This window comes from Crocodylus porosus, unplaced genomic scaffold (assembly GCF_001723895.1).
Source record: "Crocodylus porosus isolate Cpor-Errol unplaced genomic scaffold, CroPor_comp1, whole genome shotgun sequence".
NCBI lineage: Eukaryota > Metazoa > Chordata > Crocodylia > Crocodylidae > Crocodylus > Crocodylus porosus.
The window spans coordinates 11325708-11338127 of record NW_017728911.1 but is presented as its reverse complement, the minus strand read 5'-3'; the positions used below and the strand labels follow the sequence as shown (position 1 = coordinate 11338127).

Genomic DNA, 12420 nt, shown 5'->3' with positions numbered 1-12420 from the left:
CCACTTCTAGCACAGTGCTGAGGCCCACCCAGTCTCCTATCCAATGGGTACCAGGAGCTACCTGGCAGCAAAGTCAGCTAGAGTCTAGTGCTAACTACATCATCTCCTCCTCATGCTGAGCTTAAAGAAACAGTGGAGCCTTTTTTCCAGTGGGCCTCAATGGCCTGTAAATGGGAAACCTTTAACTTTACAGCAAGAAATATGAGGAATACAAGTTGAAGGTTTATGAGATATGCTTACCTTCCAGCAGATCTCTTGCCAAGCCCGGTTCTGCCCCTGTGGATCGAACAAAGTCTGACAGGACTGCATCCATATCAAGAGTCATGTGATCATGTAGAAGTGCTGCTAGACATGCAGCAGTAGTTGAACTTATTGGCTGGCTACAAGACATCCATCTATGAAGAAAACAAAATAAATAAATAAGAGTAATGAATTATTTTGGATATGTTTGTTTATCTCACTATGCTATAAAGGATGAAAACCAAACATCTTTTTCCCTCAAACAAAAATCACCCAATTATATATTTGTCTAAAAAAATAAAACAAAACCACAAGGTCTAACTTACTTTGTTGATAGATTCACTGCATGCTTATAAAAGTACTATACTATTGGCACTTACAATTCATCTCTGCCCTAGCCTGGCACAAACTGTGCCAATAAGCAACTGCTCTGGTAACCAACTCTAATCCTTCAAATCTCTACAATTTCCTTTTCTTCAGTATTTGTTGGGGTTTAAAATATTATTTTAGTAAGTTTTTTTTGTTTGTTTGTTTTAGCAGAAAAGCAATTGTAAAGTAAAACCTTTTTGACCAGGACGGCTATGTACAGACAGACAAAGCCCAAGGGTGAACTGATTCAATTTCTGCAGGTTAGCCTAAGCGTCGTACATTGAACTAAAAAGCAGTAAACAAACATTCACTTTTGATTTTGGAAATGCAGCCACCTGCTTGCAGTGGCCCAGGCCAGAAGCTGGGGGCACTAGAGCACACCTCCCTGCTCAGCTGGAGCAGACAGTTTAGGCCAAGGCTAGCTTGCCCACCCTTTGAGGGGAGCTTGTGGGAGAGGTGCAAAGCATCCTGGGATGCTGGGAGACAGTTAAAATTTGAATCTAGAGGGAATCAGGGACAGAACAATAACTGATTTAACCTAGATCAGTTAAAGCTGATACTACAACCATCCAGGCTTATCTTAAACTGGTTTTGGCCATTTTGAAAGTAGTTTATGTGCACTGAATTTCTGTTGCGTTACAGATATGAACCAGTTTACGATTACTTATACCAATTTATGTGCAATGCGTGTCCCTGGCCAAGGTGTCAAAAGATTTCAATCCAGCATGGACTGCATGGATGTGCATATCTTTAAGCACAAGAATTACCCCCATACTTCAACTTGAAAGTATATTTAAAAGGTTCTGCTAGACTAGGGCCATACTGCATAACCTTTACAGTCATATATTTGCAACAAACATTTGCATATTAGTGCTTGGCATTTGTACCCTCCTTTATCTTATCAGCAGCTACATTAATGCATATGATATTGCTATTTTCCTTGCCTTGACAATGTACTTGATGGGGAATCTGCGTTTTCTCTCTTCTGTATTGAACTAAAGTGGTCTTCCTGCTGTGAGCTCTGTAAATCATGATCATCATCAACTTGTTTTATCTCTTTTGTTTGAGAGGATGCATCAATCAGCCTTCTAAAAAAATGCCAGAATGCATCCCTTTTAACTACAGCAATGATGACCAGCACAACAAGAGGAATGACACCAAAGGCAACTCCTAATCCAACTCCCAGACTGTTGCCAAACATGCTACTACAAGGATGAAGGTATCTGTTCTTCCCAACTCCTCTATGCCTTGAGCTGGCAACCAAGAAGGACCCACCCAGAACTCACAATGACAGTTTATGGCATTGTTACACACTCTTTGTATCATCACAATCAATGACACATCTTATTTATACAAAACTTGTCGAACCATACAAAGCACCACCTTTCACTTAGCATCAGGATTTTTCCTCCCTGCATCCCAACATGATTAAGGGGCACTAAACACATTTTCAAGGTAACACTGTACTTAGCTTAAGGAAGCCATTCTTATCTGGCTGATGTTTATAAATACTTTCCTGATCTCCCAATTGGTAAGGAATATTTCAAATATAAATATGATGTGCAGAATATTGCAGTGCATATACCAACCACTTAAAAAAGTAGAATAGAATAGTTTATATTTGCTAAATAAGTCCAATTATATTTCTGAATAAAGTCATTTTCAGCCAAACAATGAATTATACTATCCTGATATTTGTCATATTTGAAAGTATATCTAGTATATTCTTGGTGTACTTGTACAGGGATTATTCCTGCTGCTGAATTTTCACTGAAAAAGTATTATGCATTTTATCTAAGTAAATTATAAAAAATTGGAAAGCACTACCATGGAAACAGTGTGAAATCCTGATTTTATTGATGTGGGGGAGGGGGGGGAAGGATTTTGTCCACACATTCTCCTCGATTGAGACATATTTATGGATCCAACTAATAAAATAAAAACACATGCATATTTTAGTAAGTGAAATAAACAAAGTCTTTTACCTAAAGGTCAATGGCCACCTATTTTACACTCAGCTAATTATTATTGCATAATATCAAATTAATCATAACCGGCTATTATTCCTTCAAATCAAATTAATGCAAACTTTCTGTTAAGAAAATCTTCCTGAAGGGGTAGGAAGTATGGTTTCTTTTGCTTGATTGCTTCCTTTCCTTTCCATGATTTCTTCCTTCTAAGGCAAAGTGATGCACTGTGTGTTCAGCAGCTTACTGTAGGTTGCTTGTACCATCCAGTTGCTGAGAAAAGCAACAATCACACCAGTATGTGACAATGACTCATGGCCTCTGAACCAGCATGTAGCAGCTAACAGAACCAGAGTCACAGCTGATGAAATGCAAATATATTCTTGTTTTTGTACAGATAATAGATTTTTTTATTCTATGTGCAATTTGCAATTAAATCTTCTACAAGTAAAAAAACAAAAACAAAAAAACAAAAAAACCCAAACAAACTTTGTTTGAAAAATACTTCAAATCACATAGGCCTAGTGTGCTCTAAATAGACACTTAGGAAACAACACAGAAGGGATTTTAATTTTCTGAGAATCACAATTTCTATTTAATAGTGTCAAAACAAAGGTACTATGGAGATGCAGTACACTGTGTACCCCATCTCAGGCAGCTCCTGAAAGTTATGATGTTGCTATGTTTATGTGCAATCATAAGATACTTTATTTTTTGTTGTTGCTTTACATTTATTGCTGACTAGTAAGGTGGCCTTACAGTATAAGCAGCAGTTGAATAATTTTCTCCCCCCACCCCCATGTCATTAAGCAAGCCACTAGAAACTCTCTCTAGCACATTTACCACATAAAACCCTTCGGATCTAACAAAAAGCAAATATGGTCTTGCCTCAAATGATATATAGTAAGCACCCTTGCTATAAGAAATTTTCTTACAAAGTCAATAGGTAACAGAAAATTGTGTATCTTATGGGATCTGGTTCCTGAATAAGTACAAGCTAATCTATTTCTACAGACAGCTCTCCATACAGTTGCAAAAAGAAAACATTGTTATGGTTTTATGACTGAATCAACCTTTTAAAGGGATTTCCCAGCCTTTGGTAATTGTTAAGAAATTATAACAAATCAGAAAGAAGATGTACAAGTTAAATAGTAGCTAGTATAAACAAGCTGTATTTTCATTCAGTGTATATCCTTCATTGCCAAGAAAATTAAAGCTAGCCTTTAATAAACCTAAATTTTATTTTTTCACTTAAATCCTCATCTTTGGCTCAATTCTGACTTTGCCCAGAGTGAAAAACAGTATTTTATTGTACTAAACTAAGAGTAGACTTTGTGACTCTTGGGTTCACCAGGGCTTATAAAAAGGGAGCAAACAATACAAGGTCTAAAGCTTATACAGCCAAGTTCCCAGCATGACTGGGCTTTGCCCAGGCTCTCCCCTGTGCCATTTCCACCTGCACAAAAGGAGGTGCAATAGCTCTAAAGAACTGTCATAAACAACTGGGTTGTGGGAACTCGAGTCAAGTGCCACATGGGGACTGAAGTGTCACCCAGAGTCAGAAGTGAGCAGAATCCAGGCACAGCCGGGGCAGGAAGCAAAGAGGTCAGTCTGAGAGGGGGGTCTAGGAACAAGCCGAGTCAGGAGCTGAAGATCAAGCAGAGAGCAGAGTTGGAGCACGAGCCAAAGGGAACAGCAAAGCAGTCTAGGATCAGGTTGAGTGAGCCCTGTTGCCTGGACACTTCTGCTTCCAAGGTCGGGGTTTATGTAGGCTGACTCCAGTTCCACTGAGCTGGGGAGGGCTAGGCCATGCTGGGGGCTTCAAGACAGCCATGTGGAGCCTGGTGACCAGATGTAGGGTAGCAGGCTGGCATGAGCAGCCATTCTGGCCAGGCTGAGGACCCAGATTCAAGGCTACAGCCTGAAAGGAATCCTCTTTCCCCACCATGCTGCTGCCCCTGCTGTGAGTAGCTAATGCTGCAATATGTAGTACAGCAGATCCTCATATGCCTTCTTACTAGTCAGGTCACACTTTGGCTATGAACACACACACAAGCTGCACCCCACTGATTGTATAACAACATACATACGTTTGTTGCTACACAAACACAAGAGTTGCAGTTCTCAGAAATGTACTGTAACAGCTGTTGCTCAGCAAGATATTACTACAAGGTTAAGACTTCGTTAAAAGAAGCCCTCAATGAAAAACAGATTTTCAGAAAGTAACCCTTATATGAAGAAAGGATATTTATTATTAATCATAAAACAAAACATCTCTTGCTTTCCTGTGTGAAGTATAAAGATGTTTTTACCACCAAACAGGACAACTACTCCATGAAGGTACTTGAAAAACTAACCAATTCAAAACTGTACAGGTCTGGGATGAAGCCAAGCCAAGCAAGACCTGTATGGTATAAAATTAGTTCTTTTGGGAGATACCGAAGTTCTTATTTATTCACATTGTGATATCAGGCTGCATTTCAGAAATATGAAAGAATCACTTCTAGGTCAACTTTAAGTACAAGTGGACAAGAGAAGCTACAACATTTTAAGAACTTCAGGTAGATCACACAATTAACAGAAGAAAATAGCTGACAAGACTTATAGGGCCAGTTGCAAGTGGAATGCAGGCACTTCACAAGAGATGGTTATTTTTATCAATCATGGCTAAATTTGGCCCTAGGGCCACAGTTTGAAATCTTACCTATATGGTAGCTAACATTATCCCCCACCACCCCAGTCTGCTTTAAACCTGATGTGCAAAGGCGGCAGAAAAATGTTGCTTCCAAAACTTTCCAGACTCACTTCTTAAGCAGCTGCACAAAAAAAATCTGTCACAAAGAATCGTCTTTGTGACTGACGGAATTGGTGACATAAGCCTGCATGATGCAGAATGATGCAGAGAGAGTCAAGAGCTTACTGCAAAGTATTAGTAAACTTCATATATTAATCAGCCTTGACTCATCTGGTAGTAAAACCTGCTTGGTTTGAAGGAATATAGCTTTGAGGGTAGTCAAATAATTGATCAATATGGGGGCAAGATCACTTAAATTTGGAAATTTTAAGTGAATGTCAGTCTAAACACGAAACCTCTCTGTATTAATATTCTTTCAATATATGTAATGCCAAGGCTCTTAGGTTATTGTTTCAAATAATTTCTTCTGTGAAGTACTTCATTATGATGATCTTTTCACATAAGCTCTCTTGGACCCAGCTGGACTGTACCATATGTCCAAGGAAAGAGGTAGTATGGTGGTTTATTATCCTTAAAGATTCTATGGGGTCAGTGCACAAAGCAAGTTGCCAGCTAAATAAAGACCTGGATAAATTCACACTCAAAAGAGTGTCCTTGTGTGAGAGCCTGGACAGCCCTAAAAAAAAAAATCCAATGCCCACCCTATGGAGCCAAGAGTGACCTACCATTCCAAAACAACACATAACCCTTAGTTCTCCTGCCACACCTGGACATATACTCTCCACACTGTCCACACGCAGGAAGATCTGGATTCTATCAGACATAAGGAAGGTTGAAAGAAACACCAAGTGCAATTTATAGTAAGTCAATAAGTTACAGAGTATGCACAGACAAAAAACATGGGGGCAAATCATGACCCCATTAAAGTTAATGATAAAGTTCCCATGACTTTAATTGGGTCAGGATTTCATTCAAAGTGTTTTACTCTGGGAACAGTACTTCATAGGCAGGGAGATGGACCTCAGAACTCTGCAACTAATAGAAATGGATGAACCCCCAGTAGGGCTTTGGCTGACAAGCCTGAAGTTTGGATTCTTATCCTGAAGGTATCAGCACTTTAAGACTCCCTCTTTATCCCTGCTGGTAGACAATAAAACACGCTCCCATTCTATGTATCATTCCCCTGTCAAGCCACCTATTTGCCAGAAGTCCACATATTTGCCTCCTCATAACCGTGTGGTGATCTATAGAGCAAATCATGACTCAGAATGAAGTCTTGCTTTTTGGAGTTTTCAATCAAAATCTCAACCATTTGTGTATATATATGGGCCTTTGGGCCAGTGAAACCACTTCAGACCAGCTTTACTCATGTAGAGCTACTCTCCTTCCTACTCTACTCTTTCCTAATTTCACTTTAATACATTTAAAACACACATAATTGATCACTTAGTATAGCAGTCTGGATTCTTCACCATTTCCCATGACTGGAGAACAAGACCCAAACCAAGGAGATGCATTTAACAGATTAAGCACTATATGAAATATTACACAAACCTCAGATTACTTAGGTAGAGAGTGCATCCATCATGTGCTGGAGGGATGGGATCCACAAAAGGTTATGTAAGCTTGTTCAAGAAGTGGATGCTGTTCATGCCCGAATCGAGAACTCAGCTATAAGAATACTTTGTTAAAGTGCCTCACTAAATTTTATTTAACTTAATATTGGGGTGAAGTGACAGATTGGCAAAACTAGAAATTGAAGTAATCTTTCCCCAGAATGAGGTACAGCAACAGCAGCAGTGCAGGCTTCCACCTTCTGCTCAGTCAATATCCCCAGATTTGACCTGGAAGGGCTTCCCCAGGCTAAGAGATAAATCAATCCATCCCTTACTAATTTATCCTTGGCCTCAACATGCAATCAGTTGCACTGAAGAACTGAGATAAAGATCAGTCTGAAACCACCATGGAGATCACCAATGAGACATATACATCTTGCTAACTTTTGCTCAGCTACAACTTGGGAAAGAAACAAAACAATGACTTGAAAGTATTCCTTAAATCCTAGTCTCCTAAGTCATTCAGACCAAAATAAAAATGTAACAGGAATAAGGTTTCGTCAATGAGGTTGATTCCTTTTAGCATGGAAAGCAGGACACACTTCTCCTTGTACTTATGACATCATAAATCACCTTAGTACCGCTGTCATGGTTACTTGATCATCAGAACACTAATCACAACAGTGGTCATGTAAACAGTCTTAGTAGTTCTTTTCCCAAAAGAGACATTTCTTTGTATTGGAGAAGTTCATCTTGAGAGAATTTTTCATAGGAAGAGGAAATATTTGGGCATTCCCTTAGATAATGCCTCTCATTAATGTAGGCAAAGAGCACAACATGTTGCCAAATGGACCAAAGGCTAACACTGCACATTTACTGAAAGACAACAGTCATTATCCAACTGCCCATTACTTCCTATACAATAAAAAGTCATTAAGAAGCCAGATAACACTAGCCTCCTGCCTAAAGAAATGCAAATCGCCAACCCAAAATCCCAAAGCCCCAACTGTACAGTGGAGGGACAGCTGTTCTAGCAGGAAGCTCTCATTGGGTGGTTGTACACGTAATGATTGTCACCAAGTACGTGTGACAAAAATTTCCTTTGTGTGGCTTAATAACACCACACATTACATGTGCACGAGGTTCAGGGTTTTCAAATGAATTTGCAACATTGCAAACTAAACTACAACCCCATGTAGGTTAGCTTGCAGTGCTGCTGCTTGTAACATTGCAGCCGTTAATCTAACAGCTCTCCCACCCCACTGCAGGAGAGGCGGGCATGGTCCACCAAAAAGGATCCGGCCCCTCACATCTTCTGCCTTCAGCAGGCATAAGTGGCAAGGAGCCCAATGCTTTTTTTTTTTTTTTTTTTTTTCCCCTTTCTCCTTCGTGGAGCTTGCCCACCTCTCCCATGGCTAAGGGGTGAGCTACCACTGGGCTGAGCAGCCCCTGAGCTGCATGGGACCCCAGTCCTTCCTCCACAGTGGGAGAAACTGGGGTAGCACCTGGCCTGCTAGCAGCCTGTCTGGGCAGCCCTAGGGGGTACTGCCACCACAGAAGGAAGAACTGGGGCCCCAACAGCTCAAGACTGCTCAGCCCTCTGGCAGCTCACCCCCCTGCCATGGGGAGGGCAGGCAGGTTCTGCCAGAAGCAGGATCAGGCCCCTTGCCGCTTGTGATTTTAGCAACTTGCTACAGCCAGCAGGATGCCTGGTGCTGTCTGGGAACTAGCTGGCTGGCACCAAGGGCACTATGGGGAGCTGGCAGCGCTGATGGCGGCAGAAGGTGGCAAGGGTAGCACATGATGTGCTGGGAGTCTGGGTGGGCTAGTGGGGGAGTTGCATCATGCGACCTGGGATAGCCCCTGGCCCACTAGCAGCCTGCCTGGCTAGCCCCAGACAGCGCTGCTGTTGTAGAGGGAAGGACTAGGGCCCCCTGCAGTTCATGAGCTGCTCGGCCTGCTGGCGGCTTGCCCCCTGGCCATGGGAGAGGCGGGCAGTCTCTGCCAAAAAGTTTGGGCCCCTTGCCATAATGTGATAGAAAAATTGAAATGGTTTAGTCCTCAGGGTTTTATTCTATATCTGTTTCAATTTAGGGAGCATAGAATAAAACCTGGGGGATTAAGCCTGCATCATGTGTATAAGCACCCTTATGCTTATGTGCTACTCTATACCCTCCCTCTTCCCACTGACATTCTCCAGCTGTTCTTGCCAACCTGTATGAAAGTTACTGGCTATCAGGCCAGCGTACAACATTGTGATACTAATAAACGATGGGTACTTTACCTGCAGGCTTCTGAAATGCAAAACTCCAAATTTTAGGAGGGTAAATTGAGCGACCCCCTAAGCTCCATAAGAGGCAACTCCTCTGAGCCTCTGTCACCTATGCAGCTCAGGCAAGCCAGATTATTGATGGAAATTAGGTAACCAAGAGCTTCCAGAAGCATCTATATTAGAACAAATAGTATATGGAAAATATCAGGCCTTCTGCTACATGACATAGATATTACGAGCTGCCCCTTTTTTCAAGCGAATGGCCATCTGCCCGCCACAAAGCCTTCCCTATACAACCTCTGCTCCATGTGGAAGCTGAGAGAACCTTCTAACACAAGCAGGCAAACTCTGTTGTTTTCTGTTTGCTTCAATTTAGGCAAAAATCAGACTTTCCAAATAGTTCTTTTTTGCCACTTTTTGCAGTAAAAAAAACACACCCAGATGGGAGAGGAAAGAAAGACCGTTAGCAAGGAAAGAAAACAAACTACACGGAAAAAAAAAGCAGTGACTCATTACAAATAAGAATCTCAGAACCCAGCTGGCTACCAGACTTTCTGTTCTAATCAAATGAACACAGGACCTCCTACACCAAACCTCCACTGCTTTTGCTCTCCAAACTTATTAACGCTGCCTCGCTCTCACTGTGTCTACTTGGAGTAGGTATCTTCCAAATGCTGATATTAGCACTCTCTCATCTAAAGGATGACCCTTCCACTCAGAATGGATGTGGCCACTCTAATATTGTAAAAGCCTTAGTCTGTCTGTCTGTCTGTAACGCTTTATTCGTACTCTGGCTGGTTGTCTGAAACAACCAGAGTCCCCCAACAGTGTTCTGGACAGGAGGCGGCAGTACGCCGTCATGACAGTGGGGATGGAGCAGCCAGAGCGGAGGGTTTTCCGAGAACAATTTCAAAGCTTCACTCTCAGAAATGGCACAACACAACACAAGTAGCTTAGCTATATGGAATGCATATGGAAAGTGGTCAAATTTAAAACAGAATTAGAGCCTTGGTATTCATCTGCAGGACAAATGATGTACTGTTAGGAAGCAGCCTCAAATCTCAATGCAAAAAATCAAAAGAAAAGAAAAAAAATTGTTTAAATGTAGTATAATCGGAAAATTACAGTAAAAGTGATTCTGCATAGAGACCATTTGATACATATCAGAGGAGAAAGCATTAGAAGATAGAGGATTTATATTTTATTTTACCTTAATTCTTTTTAGGGAAAATAAAGTTCTCTAAACATTAAAACAGATTAGGTTAACAGGATTTTAAAATTAATATTGCTATCAAGTAATAAAATACCTTGCCTTTCACTGTCTATCCATCTCTCTCATAATATTGAGCCATGCTTGTAATTAAGCAACTGCCATCTGATCAGAGACTGACATTTTTACAGTTGGGAGGTCCGGAGTCCAATTTAATAACAAAAATGGAAAATTATTTTGTCCCAAAACAGGTGTAACAGGCTATGTAATACCAACAAATGACACAAATACCAGCATAGCATGGACCAGAGAAAGCCATTCCCTTCAGATTATGAAAGGCTGCTAAAACCTGGGGGTAAGGAACAAGGCAATTTCCAAATGGATAAAGAGAGTAATTCATAAGTCAAAACATGTTTTCATTTTAAGAGTTTTAGAAGACCAGAGAAACCTAGGATCTCTGAACAACAGGACAAGCGTGATCCAAAGCGTGGGGGGAAAGAAGAAAAAAAACCAATCCGTGGAAAGACTCCCACTGACTATACTGGTATTCTTTTTATATTCATGTGGAAAGTCTGATGTCTGATTACCATCGCTGATGTTTCTCAACTCGTGAGGCAATGTTCAAGTCAAGTTCTGTCTCCCACAGTGGCATCCTCCCCTTTTTCACTGCACTGATGCACTGCTCTGAGTTGTGACTGAATATGGTAGAACATGGTTGGCCAGCCTGTAGCGCACATGCCACAAATGCCATGGACAGTCTCTGTATGCGGCATGCAGCGGATCAGGGAGAAGGCAAACAGCACAGTGGCAGACATGGCAAAGAAGCAGAAACAAAGCAAAGCAGCAGTTGGGGGAGGGAATGCAGGGAAGGAAGCAGAAAGCAGAGCAGCAGATCGGGCAGGGGTAGCTTACTTAGAGGTAAAAGAGGTTACTTAGCTTGCCTTTAACAATAAAGTTAACTTAAAGAAAATACTAAATAAAACTGTATCTGATAGTAAAACTATATCAGATTTTTTGAACTTTGGTGCATGAAACTTCTCTCTTTTTTCCCCCCCAAGAGAAACGCACCTTACAGTCTACAGAGGTTTACAACAGACTTTAAAATAAGTATTTTAAGTCAGTTATTATATTACCTCTAAAGCCAAAGCACTCCGAGTTAGACAACATGCTTCTGCACACGTTTGCAAAATAAGTGAAGTTATTAAATCACAATTAAGCAGTCAGATTCGTGATGTTAGTTCTGCTTCAGATATGAGCTGAAAACCATCAGCAGTAATGGAAGTAGGAGTTAATATATTACTTAGCTTTTAATTCACTTGGTTATAATGATATGTATATCTGAAGGTCACTAATTGCTCAAAACATCTGTATGCCCAGGTACAAGATGATGAATTATTAAGGATGGAGCAGCTGCCTGAGTACCAGAAAATGTTGCATCAACAATAATTGAAAGGAATGAGCAAATCTCTAATGCATTTACAGAAATTAAGAACACATTCTTATCATCAATAAATATAGTAATTTACTTAAGGGAAAACTGGTTACTTCCTAACATGGAGCACCTGCTCCTGACCCTTCACTTATTTGAATTAACTTCCATTTTATTTTGCCCATTACGGGCACATCCAGACAGGCGCAGTTGTGCAGTATGTAGCTTTGCAAACACGTCTGCCATGCTACATACTGCAAGATCTAGTGTTCTCCGCACTGCAAGGGCACACTGTCCAAGCATGTGCTGCATCACATTTTTTCCATGGGTTTTTTTCACCCCTGGATATCCAGGGGTCAACCCCCCCCCCCACACACACACAAAAACCCTACAGAAAACACATGCTCGGCATGTATTAAAGTTAAATGCATATTTCAGTGCTGTCATGGATGGGATGAGTTATGGACCTATCTTCCTATCAACCACATCAAACAAATTCAGTAGTTAAACATAAGAACAAATTTCACGACCCCCTCCCCACTAAAATTTCGAACTGGTTTCTGCTTTGCAGGGTTAAAATTGGAATAAGTAGACCTTTAGAAGTAGAAAGCCTTTATAGACATATAGATGTAATTGCTTCAAACATTGGTAAAATCTCATCAGGAATAATATACACTATTTT

At 40.8% G+C, this 12420-nt stretch overlaps 1 protein-coding gene across 3 annotated transcripts in view; it reads right to left on the bottom strand.

Moving 5' to 3' along the window:
• The window catches only part of OTUD7A (OTU deubiquitinase 7A), a 217214-nt gene that overhangs the window by 146556 nt on the left and 58238 nt on the right, over nt 1-12420 (bottom strand). For 2 of the 3 annotated variants that reach the window (XM_019533429.1, XM_019533428.1), the window contains exon 3: nt 241-395. In XM_019533429.1, the coding sequence (XP_019388974.1) occupies nt 241-391 (151 nt within the window). In that variant the 5' untranslated portion in view covers nt 392-395. Of the gene's footprint in view, nt 1-240; nt 396-2121; nt 2126-11399; nt 11413-12420 lie in introns of those variants that run through there. The other variant, XM_019533430.1, reaches the window with a different exon arrangement.